This window comes from Peromyscus eremicus, chromosome 3, assembly GCF_949786415.1.
Source record: "Peromyscus eremicus chromosome 3, PerEre_H2_v1, whole genome shotgun sequence".
Lineage (NCBI taxonomy): Eukaryota > Metazoa > Chordata > Mammalia > Rodentia > Cricetidae > Peromyscus > Peromyscus eremicus.
In genome coordinates, this window is record NC_081418.1 from 54,000,644 (window position 1) to 54,016,252 (window position 15,609).

At 41.0% G+C, this 15,609-nt stretch overlaps 1 protein-coding gene across 3 annotated transcripts in view; it reads right to left on the reverse strand.

Annotated features, from left to right (window-relative positions):
• Positions 1-330: 330 nt before the first annotated feature.
• Positions 331-15,609, reverse strand: part of Tpk1 (thiamin pyrophosphokinase 1) — a 321,220-nt gene continuing 305,941 nt past the window's right edge. For all 3 annotated transcript variants that reach the window (XM_059257666.1, XM_059257664.1, XM_059257665.1), the window contains one exon: positions 331-1,468. In XM_059257666.1, the coding sequence (XP_059113649.1) occupies positions 1,350-1,468 (119 nt within the window). In that variant the 3' untranslated portion in view covers positions 331-1,349. The remainder of the gene's footprint in view (positions 1,469-15,609) is intronic.

The window sequence follows — 15,609 nt, forward strand, 5'->3', positions numbered from 1 at the left end:
GGAAGATCAGAGAAGCAGAACAAGCCACAGCCTCACCTCACCAATTCCTCAGCTGATCCTGTTTCTTCAGACTGGAATCCTCTGAGTCCTCATCCAGAATGAATCTCAGCTGAACTGCTACTCAAAAGCCTAAAAGCTTAACCAGCTCTAGTTCCTGGTCCTCACACCTTATATACCTTTCTGTTTTCTGCCATCACTTCCTGGGATTAAAGGTGTGAGTCACCATGCCTGGCTGTTTCCAGTGTGGCTTTGAACTCACAGAGATTCAGACAGATCTCTGCCTCTGGAATGCTAGGATTAAAGGTGTGTGTGCCACCATTTTCTGGCTTCTATATCTAGTGGCTATTCTGTTCTCTGATCCCAGATATGTTTATTAAGATGTACAATATTTTTGGGGAAACACAATATCACCACATTGGGATGACTTCCTCAGCAGGCTGTGCTCATTTATCTCCATAGGTACACTCATTTTCTGCTGATGTCAGGAAATGTATGGTCCCTGAATTAATAGTTCATTTTTTTTAGTGTGAGGCATGTTAAAAGTGACTGAATTTTTAGGATTAAGAATCCTCTACACAAACTTCTTGAGTTTGTCATGATTTTCATAAGGATCTCTGCATTTCTAAAGCTCAGAGTGATTACTTTTAAGTTTTGAGGGGTTAATGTATGAGAGAATCATGAATTGCCACTTTTCATTTACCCATAGCCCATGTAACTGCTTGCTTTCAAATCTAAGAATTAAGTCAATGATTCTTATCTTTTAAAATATCATGTCAAAGTGAAATGGTGCCATTCTATCACAGCACTCTGGAAGATAATATACATTATAGAGAGGAAGCCAATGCTAGGAGGAGATACTCAGAGGTAGGCAGCCCTTGTTGGCAGGCATTTAAGGAAGTGCTAGACTCCAAGGCAACACTGACAACAGTTTTTGGTGCTTCAAAATTAAAAAAGAATTTTAAGGTAAATGGACTTATTAATTACAATGATCGGAACTGAATTATAGAATGTAATGATCTACATTAGCTTTTTCAATAGAGTATAATAAAGCTTATTTACTTTGATGGAACATAATTTTCCCTCAACATAAAATTGAGATATCATTTATAGCATGACTAGAATGTTTAAACACCAACATCTCTATTTTGTGGTGCTCAGGGTCAAACCTTGCCCCTGTGTAGCAAGCGCTCCTCTCCTCAGCTGTACCCTAATCCCCAACATCTTGAGAGCCCAGGGCTTCCTATGGAGAAGTTTAGATTTCTGCACACCTAGATGATTGTTCATGGTGAGCAAGAGCCACTGGGCAGATAAGGGAAGGCAGAGGCACATGATGGACACCACACTCTAGGTTAGCTTTTGATGGCCATGGTCCAGAGAAGCGGATGATCAGTTTCCACAGTCACGACCCCAGATCCATCGTAGGTGTTAGAAGTACTGACCAGTGTTCCAAAGGCAAGCACATCATTTGCTGTGGGAAAAAAGAGAAACAGATTAATGAAAAAAACTTTTCACAGTGTAGACCAAGTTCATCAACAGCTACAATGACACAGTTGAGCATATTCTTTGATAGATGTTATACTTTAAAAGCAGAGTGGAGGAAACACATGGTATAGGGTTTAGGTGTCTCTACAATGTTCTCTACCCATTCTTAGAACTTGTCATTGTATCATTCACCGTTTGGGCTATACCTTATTATAGATAATGGATTGATTAACCTCCCCACTTTTCTTTACTAATTCTAAACCCAAAACACTTATCTGTAATGTGCCATTTACTTTCTTGCTTGCCTGGGCAAGTTTTATTTTTTGATAGTATAGAAATAACTTTTTATAAAACCATTAAACTCTATAAGGCACAGTACAAATCATATGGGGACAGAAAACTAGATACCTAAAAAAGCATGGAGTTTGGGTCATTATTTTTGACTCATAAAGAAATACCACTTTGAGCATGGCTTATGTTCTGGAAAGTTAATGGGAACACAGAGGTCAAAGCTGACTTACAGATGTGCAATACCGTACAAGTTATAGACTTAGCTCAAGATGAAGGCAAGAGATAAGACTATTCTTCAAGCTACTTAACTACTGGAGTGAAGGCGTAAGTTTGACTTATATAGTTTGTGTATGTCTTAGTTAGGGTTTCTATTGCTGTGACTAGACACCATGACTATGGCACCTTTTGTAAAGGAAAACATTTAATTGGGATGGCTTACAGTTCAGAAGTTCAGTCTATTATTATCATGGTAGGACATGACAGCATGCAAGCAGACATAGTGCTGGAGAAGGAGCTGAGATTCCTACATCTTTTTCAGGTAACATGAAGTGAACTGACACAATGGGCATGGCTTTAGACCTCAAGACCCACCTCCACAGTGACACACTTCCTACAGCAAGGCCACACCTCCTCCAACAAAGCCACACCTCCTAATAGTACCACGCTCTATGAGCCTATGGGGGCCAATTACATTCAAACTACCACAGGATATTTATACATCTCACAGGTCACATATGTAAATATGTATTTTACGTCTTAACAAGTTAGCACCTTGGCACGAGTCAGCACCTTCTTTCTGCCTTGCTTACTCAGAACACTTCATTTCACCAATGTGACTTAAAATGACTCTCCTGCAAATATCCTTTGACTAACAGGATTTTCTTGGTTAAAACGTGACGAGAAACATAAACCAATGTGAAGCAGAAACTGCCCTTTCCTTCAGAATCTAAGTAGTTCATGCTTGAGGGAAATAGTTCAGTTATAAGGCTCACTCTCCACTAGAGGGGGCCTGCTGTCTTCCTTAGGATATCTTGAAAATGCAATTGAAATTCCCAGTAACAGCATTGCAAGTCAACATAGAGGAAGCATTAGCACTGCACATGTTTTTTTTTTTTTAATTAAAATTTATGTTATTTGCGTTTTGCAGTTGTCAACGTCTTTACCAATGCAAACAAGAAGCCATAAAATAGAACTATCCAGGAATGCAGAGTAACTTTCCTATGAACACTACTGTAATATGCAGTGTACTGTAAGAAGCTCCTGTCTCCAGAACTGAAACTTTGAGACATACGGTTTCTAAATGAAGGGGATATACACATCAGTATTTGCAGATCCAGACAATGTTGTATGATGTAGACAGTGGAGTTTGGGTGGGGGTCATGGTGGAGTTTACAATAGTCAACTTGCTAACTCTAGATGATATCTTGCTTTATATAAGACTGTTCCCCCCACCAGTGGCTTCCTTAGACTCATCTCACAACTAGGGGTACACAGCTTTATAGTATTTGTTTTGGAGGCAGTGTGGACTTTTGATGTCATTTAGTTAATCACAAGGGCACAAGAGGGTGCCTTAGAAGTGCTGCTAATTTCAGAGAGGAATCTCTAGAGTGAAGACCCAAGTCACACAGTCACCTGAAATTGACACAATGTGTTGAAAGTCTGGAAACCAAACCTAGTTTTAACTGAGCTCAAAGGCTAACAGTATAGAAATGTTGCTGTGGTTGACAGCAGTGCATTAATTCCTTTCTGATTTTCCAAGGGCTAAGAATTCTAGGCTTTCAGAGGTAGGAAACCACACCATACACCTTTATTTTTCTAAGGTACGATGCATTTGAATTAGTTTTCAAACGAGCAAAGAATTGAAATGGCTGTGTTGGGCAGGACACACAGGCACAAAATCTTTTCAGAAAACATTTTAGTGAACAAGGCAACTATAAATTAGGTTTTATTCTATATTTGCTATTGCAACAACAGCTAATTAACAGCAACACTTATGTTTGATAATCTCCCAGTTTACAGAAAGTAAACTGAGAGTAGAAACTAAAATGAATAATCTGAAACATAGAACAGTCCATTTAAACTTATAAGGCCATAGGCCTGAGTGGGACCTACTGCTATTGTATTGCTAAGTGAACATACCGTGCATGTCAAATTGCCTTCTCAATACTTAGTCTGAGCCTATAGGTTAGTGTTGTTGTCTTCTTTGGTCACAGAGCTTCCTTTTTGTAATGGGTGGTGGTTACTGCAGAGGCTTATAATTGGTCAGCGTGCTGAGAATAAGTCGATGGTTGAATGCTCAGCCTGTGATGGGGCATCTATGTCAGCCCCTCCAAGGCTCAGGGAACTTCACAGAAGAAGGGGTAGGAAGAAAGCAAGAGCTGGAGGATGAAGAGTGTAGTTGTGGGACTGTGTCTTCTGGGCATGTTATGGCCACTTCTCTCTTTAACACATTACTTGCAAAGACTGCACAAATTTGGGTCCATCAAACTTAAACCACAGACAGGGGAGGTGCTCACGAGGCCCTACACCTTCCTGAGGATTTATCCTTGATTGGGATAGGGAGACATTTTCTTCAATAATGCAGCCACTAGTATGGAGCCTAGCCTGCCTGGGAGGGACTGGGTGGGACTTTAGTCTACAATTGGTGCCCAGACCTTTGTTAAGAATTTCCACATAAAACCTGAGAGCTTAAAAAAAAAAGAAAGGTTCTAAACTGGAGCCCAGAACAGCTTCCTGGTTCAGGTCTCATTACGGTCTGTGGTACAGACACCCTTCCCCTGGCTATGGTGGACTTCAGTGGTGACATGGTGGACTCCTGTGGTCTCTCATGGGCTGTGATACAAAGAGGCTTCTCCTAGCTGCTGCCTGCAGGCTTGAGAGCACAGCCATGGGCTTAAAAACACAAGCATGCTGCTTAATACTGCTTCCCAGAATTGGAGAGGTAAGCACGACTCGTTGGTACCTGCACCATGTTGAAAAGCCGAGCGGGGTGGAGCAAGAAGCCAGGGCCATCACCTGGTCCTAACCACGCTGCAGTTTAAAGCAATGGTCAGAAAATGATTACGGTCCTATGCAGGCTACACAGCTATTGGTCTAAAGTTCATGAGCATAAGTGAGACAGTTGTGTGGCTTGGTCTGTTTATGGGGCCCCTGGCAGTGGAATAAGGTTCTATCCCTGGTGCATAAGCTGGCTTTTTGGAGTGCATTACCTATGGTGGGACACTTTGCATAGACTTGATGCAGAAGGGAAGGACTTGGATCTGCCTCAACTGAATGTACCAGGCTTTGCTGACTCCCTATGGGAGGCCTTACCTTTTCTGAGGAGGCGGATGAGGGTGGGATGGCGAGGGAAGGCTGAGGGGACCAGGAGGAGGGATGAGAGGGGGATCTGTGGTTGATATGTAAAATGAATAAATTTCTTAATAAAATAAATAAATTAAAAAAAGAAAATTATTACAGATACACAATAAAACATATTCAGATGGAAAAAACTTCTAAATGGGTTACAGTGTGCTTAAAAATATACATAGGCTTGGTTGAGAAAAGAAAAGGATAGAGGAAGTCCTTAAAAAAGAACTAGAGTAATTTAAAAAAAAAAGCAACATAAAGATGGAAAATACACAGAGAGTGTGGATACTGTATCTTGTTGTGCTGTATTTGGGATTTTTTTTTTTTTAAACTGCAGAGAGATATTTGATTGTGGGGGCTGCTAAGCTAAACCAACATATATATATTTTAAAGGCATCTTGACTTCAAAATTTGGGTCTAAGGATAAGTTGCTTTAGAAAAGAGGTTCTGCTTTTGTTCCCACAGAAGATGAGAAGCTGTAGATTCCTTCCAGGTTAATATGGTTCCATCAAGGAAGACTCACTGCCGAGAAGTCTCTGTAGGTGAATTGCTAAATAAAAACCCCAGAGCCAGATATAGGGGTGAAAACCTGAGAGTTCAGAAGAATAGGAAAAGCCACAAGCTAACCTTACCTCACCGACACCTTAGTCTCCAAAGAGAGAGACCTACTTCCTGTATACCCATGCCTATATGCCTTTCTGTTCTGCTATATTATTTGCTGTCTCCATCCAGCTACATCACTTCCTCTTCCTGCCCAGATCTGTCACTTCCTGTCTGTCTGTACAGATCTTCAAATCTCCATGGTTAACTATTGTTGGAATTTAAGGCGTGTGCCATCATGCCTGGCTCTGTTCCCAGTGTGGCCTTGAACTCACAGAGATCCAGACAGATTCCTGCCTCCTGAGTGACAGGATTAAAGGCATGTGCTACGATTGCCTGACTTCTATGTTTACTATAGTGGTTGGCTTTTTCCTCTGATCCTCAGATAAATTTTATTGGGGAACACAGTATATTGGGGGACTCAATATATCACCATAGGTCTCCAATGGGAGCAATGGCCCAGATGATCCAACATCCAGAACAGCTTCAAAGCAACTGGCTGAGATGATGCAGCCTCACAGACTACTCCAGTCAAGCTTGACCATAATCCTAAATTTTCTTAGGATCCCCATATGATTGTCAGTGCCCCCAATTAGCAGGAAGTAGTATAGAAAGCTATGCCTAAATTCCCAAAACATTGTTTATAAATGTTTGTTTATATTTAAAGGGGGATGTGATATAGAAATGGTGAAAAAGGCAGATTATTGAATCTACTTTAATACAAAAAACAACTGTTAATCTCAAAATACTTTACATTGGTATGGATTTGGGTTTATTAATACAAATTTAAGGTCAATTTTGTTATACTATATGTTTATTTCTACTCTTGCTTAAGGTATTAAGTTTATGCAACTCATTTAAAATTGTAATACAGCATTAAGAAATTCAGATTAATAGTCATCTATGATAATCAAACTTATAGTTGTAGCTAGAGTTTTCTTGCCTGGCCCACAGTCAGGACAAATCTCTATCACCTGCCAGTCCCACAGCCGCTCAGACCCGACCAAGCAAACACAGAGACTTATGTTGCTTTCAAACTGTATGGCCGTGGCAGGCTTCTTGCTAACTGTTCTTATGTCTTAAATTAATCCATTTCCATTAATCTATGCCTTGCCACATGGCTCGTGGCTTACCGGCATCTTCACAAGTTGTTTCTCATCGTGGCGGCTGGCAGTGTCTCTCTGACTCAGCCTTCCACTTCCCAGCTTTATTCTCCTCCTTGTCCCGCCTACACTTCCTGCCTAGCCAATGGCCAATCAGTGTTTTATTTATCGACTAATTAGCAACACATTTGCCATACAGAACTTCCCACAGCACTTCCCCCCCCCTTTTTTTTTTTCAAAAAGGAAGGTTTTAACCTTAACAAAGTAAAATTACATATAATTTGGGAATTTGGGCGTAGCTTCTCTTACTACTTCCTGCTGGAGGGGGGCGCTGTATCTTTTGGGGAAACAAAATTTTAGGATTATGGAGTAGTCCATGAGGCTGTATCGTCTGAGCCAGTTGCCTTGAAACCATTCTGGATGTTGGATCATCTGGGCCATGGTGTCATTGGAGACCTTTCAGGTGGCCTTGGCTGGTCAAACCTGATGTATCTTAATCTTGAACAAATCCATAGCCTCTGGCTTTCTGTGGGAACAAAAGCAGAGTCTCCTTTCCAAAGTAACATATCCTTACATCCAAATTTTGAAGTCAAGGTATCTTTAAAATATACATTTTGGCATAACTGAACAGCTTTTACAATCAAATGTTTTTCTGCAGTTAAAAATCCCAAAGACAACACAATCCAGATTCTCTGTGTAATATCCATTTTTTACGTGGCTTTTTTTTTTAATACTACCTTTACTGTCTCTTTAAAGACTTTATTTTTAAAAACTGTTTATTTCTTTATATAACTGTATATATTCCTTTTTCTCTCTTTCAAGCCTACGTACATTTTTACATACATTGTAAACTATTACATCTGAATCTGTCTTATTGTGAATTTATTGCTTTAAACTGCAGCAGCTGTGGCTGCTGGCTCCACCCACTTCAGCTTCCCCACATGGCCGTGGTACTTTACCATCAGTTCTGGGAGCAATCGTGGGTCTATGTTTTTATCCAAGCAGCATGTAGCCCAAAAACCTCTTTTTTTATTTTGTACTAGCAAAGGCTAAATCCACCACACAGCTTAATGTGCCATTTGCAGAGGCCTGATTCCCGCCATACTGCAGGTTGAGCACGCACGCCAGGAACCCACCAGTAGCTGAAACCAGCAGCTGCCGCTCATTTGAGAGAGACAATTAGGAAGCTGTTTTTAGCTCCGTTTTAGAATCTTTTTTCTCAGTTTTTTAGGTGGAAACTCTTGCCACCACGTTGGACGCCATTTGTAGCTAGAGTTTTCCTGCCTGGCCCACAGTCAGGGCAAATCTCTTTCACCTGCCAGTTCCACAGCCTCTCAGACCCGACCAAGTAAACACAGAGACTTATGTTGCTTTCAAACTGTATGGCCATGGCAGGCTTCTTGCTAACTGTTCTTATGTCTTAAATTAATCCATTTCCATTAATCTATGCCTTGCCACATGGCTCGTGGCTTACCGGCATCTTCACAAGTTGTTTCTCATCGTGGCGGCTGGCAGTGTCTCTCTGACTCAGCCTTCCACTTCCCAGCTTTATTCTCCTCCTTGTCCCGCCTACACTTCCTGCCTAGCCAATGGCCAATCAGTGTTTTATTTATCGACTAATTAGCAACACATTTGCCATACAGAACTTCCCACAGCATATAGTCATGGATTTTTAGGTATACAAAGATATATTTCAATTAGATAGATAATCTTCAAAGATCAACAGAATATGGCATTTAAAATGTCTTAAGAGCTTAGACTTTTCTGCACAGTGAGACATATCTGCTCCTGTCAGCACCAATTACTTCAAAGAGGATGATGGGTATCAAGGAAACTCCTTATGGAGTTTGCTTACAATGTCGAAAAGGCTAGCCATTTGGGCAGGAAACTGCTCTTGCCTGGACTGCTTGACAATATGTTGTATAAACTAGACATTCAGGGCCATAGGAAAGTGACCACTAAATTTTGCCAAAACAAGGTGAGATGGTCCTTCAGTTCCTGCTTCATAGAAGACACTGTCAGACATTTTTCAGGACACAGAGGAAAGCAACTGATGAACTTTGCCAATAGGCAGAACAGTCTTTCAAATTTCCTGCTTCACTGAAAGTATGCCAGAGACTCTAGGCTTGCAGGCTGAAGATAGATGCCCCAATGCTGTACAGGAACTTTGGGTAACTGTCCAGGCAGCCAGATGTCGCTGTCATTTCTAGAATTTTGGAAGTTGCTTGCAATGCACTTCCTGTTTACTCAGATATTATTATATCCTTCTGGGGTCTTTGATGGAATTGAAGACTAGATAGTTATAATTATAGTTTTCCTTGGTTATGATGAAAGGTAAATTAGATATCAAACTTTAGACTCACAAATATAAGATAATTAATAGAATATTTTCTTTAATTTTGCCAAATACAAATAGGCTAGATATTGTAACTGTTTTGTTATATGTAATTTTACTATGTTAAAGTTAAAACCTTCCTTTTTGATTAGATAGAAAAAGGGAAGTGCTGCGGGATGGTCTTTCTGTATGCTGTGAATATGTGTGGCTACCATTTGTTAATAAAGAAGCTGCATTGGCCTATGGCAAGACAGGTTATAGACAGGCAGGAAATCCAAGCAAAGACACAGGGAAAAGAAAGGTGGAGTCAGGGGAGATGCTGCGAGCTGCCAGGGGAGCAGGATGTAATAGGAACATGAGACATGTGGCGATACAAAGATGAATAGAAATAGGTTAATTTAAGATGTAATAGCTAGCTAGCAATAAGCCTGAGCCACAGAACAAACAGTTTATAATTAATATTAAGCCTCTGAGTGATTATTTTATGAACGTGACTATACTAGCCTTCTGTAGATTACATCTCACCATGGCCATGTCAACAACCTAATAAAATTCAACACACACACACACACACACACACACACACACACTCACGAAAGACAGGAAAGTCGAAAGGGATGAACTGGGAAGAGGAAGGGGAGCAGGTGGAGTTAGAGGGGGTTAAGAAAAGGTAATGAGAGAGTATAATCAAAATAAATTATAACCATGTAGCAATGCCATCATGAAACACATCATTATGTATTATTAATATAAATTAATAAGAACTAAAAAAAAAAACCCCAACAAATTTACTGTCATTTTAAGAAAACCACAGTTTTGAATACCACAATAAAATCTTCACAGAAAAAATTTGAAAGACCTTTTGGGTTATGACTAGAGTCCCCTCACCCCCAAACATCTGAGGGCCAATCTAGGAATAAAGAAGAGGTGGAGCACATCCCTTATCTATGACACATGACATTATAAATGTTACAGATTCAGAGTATTTGAATATATAATGTTACATTGAGGACAGAGCTCAAGTCATTAACACTGTGTACACACAAGCTAATGTTAACTTTGTTTCTTATTTAGTGATTGTGTTTTGACTGCTGCCTGTCACACAAGGACAGGCATGAGATTGTCCACTGATGGTGTCCTGTGTGCAGACAACAAGTTTTATATCATGGAGCACTCTGGATCTTTAGATTAGGGGTGCTCACTCTGAAAAGGACACTGGCGGAAGGAGCAAGCTTCATCTATACTGGAGAAAAACCGCTTTCTTCTTTTCACACTGGAGAACTTGTATAAAACGGGGCTGAGCTTTTAGATAGTTGAGACTCAAGTTCAGAGAGTTCTCTCTCTGGACTGCAGAGTACAGTGAGACACACACAGCTGCTGTAGTCAACTAGTCATTCAGATGAAGTCCTGCTTTTAACAAAGGACAAGAATCAAATACACAACAGGACTACTAGAAACCAAGGACCTAGGCTTGGTCTTTGTCTAAATGTAAATCTTGCATCTCTTCTATTCTTTTCAAGCTGTAGTCCTCATCTGTACTGATGGCAGGTTGTTTGGCAGGCCTGACAATAAGGACTGGTTGAGTTCCTATTCCGGTGAAATTTCACAGGAGGTATGTTAGGGCATTGGTAGAGCCAGAGCCTAACTTGTGGCTTTCGTATTGTAGAGAACTAGATCTCAGAAATACAAGAAACATTCTCGTAGGCATTTTCACCTTCTGTCCCAGGTTCTCCAGGGGTAAGGATGAGAACCAGGAGCTTGTAGAGAGAGAAAAAGCATCTTTCTGTCAAAATAACGGGCCCTTCATGGGGAGGACAGAGGGCAGACCCAAGTTCAAACAGAGCTCAGCTCTCTCATTCACTAACTCAGTGAACTGAGTTATTCACTGTGGTCTCAGCTCCCTTAACTGCAGAATGTGAATAATAATCCCTACTTCACAGGAATGGTATATAGAATACAGGATCTGATTTCTAACATAAAATAAGTACTCAGGAAAAATTCTCTTCATTTTGTTTTCTCTGGCTATTCTACTGAAAGAACATGTTAGGATTGCCTCTTAAAATCAGAAGAGAGAGACATACTGATTTAAGCAGTTATCAAATGCCTTCGTGCAAGTGATTAGCATCTAGCTGGCTGAGTAGAATGAAGTAAACTCATACCTTTTCTAGGCTAGTTTCTGTGAAATACTTAGTTATTTTGGGTGCTACCTTGGTCATGTATATGTATGCCTTTATTTGTTTTCTAGATACAGTCTTCTAAATACTTAAGGCCTACATCTGTGGGTTGATATATCTGGGAAAAGACATCTGTGTCTGTCCTGGACATATACAGACCATTTTTTTCTTACAATTATTTCTTGAAGAGTACGGTATAGAAACTATTTACATTGCATTTACGTTATAAAAGATATGACAAGCAATTGATACCTTGTTGTGAAGAGTCTAGCTTACTTAAAGTGTATGAAGGGTATGTATAGATAGTGTGCAAATACTGTGCCATCTTGTAGAAGGGGCTTGAGAACCTCACTATATGGTACTCATGGTAGACCTGAGACCAGCCAGCATGGAGGGATAATGGCATTTCTTAGAGTCTGAATGCAGCCGCTACCAGGGATCAAATGTCTCTGCACCTAAGGTTCTCATGTTTTAGTAAAAGTGACAAGACAGGATGGACGCAGTCATCTGTCATACCAGGGAACAGTGTCTCTTGGTTTGATTACATAGAATCTGATTATCATTCTACACATAAATATTCAGGCTCACATGGCAGGTTATTAAAAGCACATGACACTCGGTATAAGTTAAGTTATTTCAGATGATTAAGCCTTATATAGGTCAACAGATACTTAACTCTCAACATATACATTCCCGAGGGCTGAGTTCACTACCCTTTAGGCTGAGGAATACCTACAAGAAAATGTAGGAAGACTACTGAAAAGTAAAACTTTAAGCAAACCAAATCTAAAAGTTTCAAGAGGACATACCCTGTACTGGTAAGGCTGATAAAACAGTCAAGCACTGCTTGAGCTTGTGGCAGATAATCTACTTACATTCCTTTAAAACCACCGTCTCTCCTCCTTATCCTTCTTCCTCACCTCTAATCATGCCACTCCTGTGGGAAAGAATAACTAATGATGGACCCTAATTGGCAATGGGGTAACTATCAAATGAAAACAAAGCAACATACCCCCCTGGACCTATCCACGTATGTTGGCATAGTGGTTAGGACTCCCTATCACCTGACTATTTCTTACCTACTTACCAGCCATTCTATGCAACTCCACAGTCCTTCAATAAGACATGAATTTCCCATTTTCATGGACAATTTTTTGTTCCCTCCAGGAACAAATCTAGCCTTTTCCCTGAAAATTGGATCCATACAGTCTGAACTCGTAGCTCCTTTCCTAGCCTGTAGCACTCTCCCATTCTTCATCTTACAGTGACTGAATTAATAGTTCTTTGTCTGGTTGAAAATGACTTGGTTCCTTCTCTAGAACATACTTTGTATTAGAAGCTGACTATTTAAAATCCTAGTTTAGGGCAGAAAAAGTACCTGGTGAGCCTGAAACATGCTGCTGCAAAAATAAGAAAATGATCCAAAACCCATTTAGACATGTCAAAAGGACAGAGTTGCTGGGACAATTTGAGACATAGAAGACTATTGAGGAAAATGCATTACAATGCATTTCATAACAAAAAGAATCCCCAAAGGCAGAAGGGGAGAAGAACATTTCTTTAGAGAAGAGTGTCAACTCTAAGGAATGACATAAAGTCACTATTCTGCAGCAAGCAGTGTAATAACTGGGTCAGGCAGAAGCCATTAGTGCTAAATCACCAGCTGAAATGATGCTGGGGAGCGGCTGATCACACAGAATCAAAGTGCCACTCCCATGTTGTTTTCAATTTCAGAAGAACAAAGGGAATAGTCAGATCTGGGCACTTTCAGATCTCAGCCAGATGATCAATGATCAAGCAGCATCAGTAAGAAAGGACAAACAGTGGCCACGTGCCTCCTGAGCTGATGCTAAGGAGGGATGCAGTTCCATGTAGGTATTGCTTTTGCTCTAAACTGCTTGACCTGAATCTAAAATCAGATAATGAAACAGATAAATACTGATCATGGGGTGAAGAAATTAGCTGCTAGGATGCCTCAAAATAGTCAGTGTCATGAACCCCCAAATTAGCGGAGGGACTTCTCTGGTTGACAGAGTAAACAGGCATGCCAACTACAGACAATACGTGACTTTTTAAAAGTAGGTCTCATATTTCAAAAACTTGGAAAAAGAAATTAGACAACTGGAAACTGTCTGCATGGTCGGGGTGCTGTCCTGTCAGTGCTATATATACTTTAGGGTAGTGGGGAGCGGAACTCTAGTCATGTGGGAAGATGTGCTGGTCCTCAGGAAAAGGCTGGAGGGAAGGCCAGGGAGCTCCAGGGAAGCACTGCCTTCTCTTCACCTGCTTCCCTCTGAGCTCAGCCAGTGCCATGTCTGTGAAATGCTCACTGGTTTGCATTAAGACCAATCTGAATTGAAGAAAAATTCATCAGATCCAGACAGAGGTTGTGGACTTGAGATTTGGCATCTTAGAGAAAGTTGAGAAGAGCGAGCACACAGCCTGGATGATGCAATGAGTCTGTTGTCGGCACACAGAAGCCGTCCAAGGGCAACCTCTGCTCATGCTTGCATGTAAAGGGCCTGGAAATGAACCTGTGTTATCCAGAACTCCCTACGCTGGGACAATGGTGAATCAAACTTGTTCTTATGCATGCCTCTGGTAATAGTCACATTGGGCTTTCCTTTTGAAATTTATCTCCCTAAACCCTGACCACTGGACACTTCCTGAGGTGGGCACTCTACCCTTAGCCTAAGGAGGAATCATGAAATGCATGAGAGCAAGGAAGACACACCCTCCCCTCTCAGCAGTGACACATCTACACACCCTCCCCTCTCAGCAATCACACATCTACACACCCTTGGATGAGGCCTGGAAGATGCTTGGGGGCTTCAGATGCTCCCTTATTTTTTCCCTTTTAATATTTTATTATTTTATTTTTCAATTTTTACTTTTTTAGTTTAACACAGCCTGCTATCAAAAAACACAATTAGACCACAAGAGTTCTGCAACTTGGAGGAATTAAAACTAAGTATTCTAGTTTGGAACTGTCTTCCAAGATCAGTACTTTCAAATGTTTAGATCTGCATAAAATAAGCAAAAAAACCTGTTTCTTTGTTGAAACACATTCCCCAATATGTTATATTGATAGTGTATTCTATTCAGGTCAGCCTCTCTGGCGTTAATCAGAGCTCCTTGAAGAAATAAAGAAAAACCCACAGGGTCTATGAGACAAAAAGGACAGTCCACATCCATAAAATGCGACCAGTTTGCATTACTGATTTGGGCTAAACTGTATACAACTGCCTGGACAACTTCACTGTGAAAGGCTAGTATGAGCTTTACATGTGTATGCAAAGAGAGCGCTGACCCACACAATACATGGGCTGCTCTCCTGATCTTAGCACCTGGGCCTCAGCACTGCCTCCTGTGCATACTGGCCTGCCGGAAACCATCCACACAAGTATGAGAATTGTGAGCATATTCAAGGCTGACGTCCAGGTCCAGGACCAGGTCCTCATTTCAGGCTGGAGAACAGCGTGAGTCATTCTGTGTGGCTGGGCCTCAGTGCCACCCTGGAGAACAGAGAACTGAACTTACTCTAATATTCCATGATTTTTGAGGAAAACAAATCCCCAGGCGATCCCAGCATCCATTTAGAAGATGCCAATAATATCTTCTGCCGTTATTTCTCACATTGGAAAGGTGAAGACGAATGCGTTAATGCCTGCAAAGAGCCCTGACTTCTCCAGAAAAGCACTGAAAATCTGTATTATATCATCATTTCATCTGCACCAAGGAGGCTTTGAAGTCACATTTGCTTCCATCTTTCAAATGTCAACTGAGATTATTACGAGTATATGAAAAAATGCAAATGGCACAGGAAAGTGAAGAAAGATGGGAAGATGTGAGGGAGCACAGAATTAATGCATAATGTCAAATGTGCGGCTGGTACCTAACCCCAGTAAGTGAAAGAGACATAATTCCTGCTCTTTAGAATAACCAAACTCACCCCAAACAGGCAAACAAAAAGCAACCAGCATAGACACATGGGGCGAAGAAGGAGTTTCGAAGGACTTTGACTGCAGGATGTTAAGCTCCTTTCCTCAGATCAGAGCAACGAGAGTAAGAGTCTTAGGGTTTTCACTGCTCTGAAGAGACACTGAGACCACGGCAACTCTTCTAAAGAAAGCATTTAATTGTGGTGGCACCTTACAGTTTCAGAGGTTCAGTCCATTAGCATCCCGATGGGAATCATGGCAGCGTGCAGGCAGATGTGCTGGAGCAGAGAGCGCTACACCTTGCAGGCAACAGGAAGTCGACTGACATACTGGGT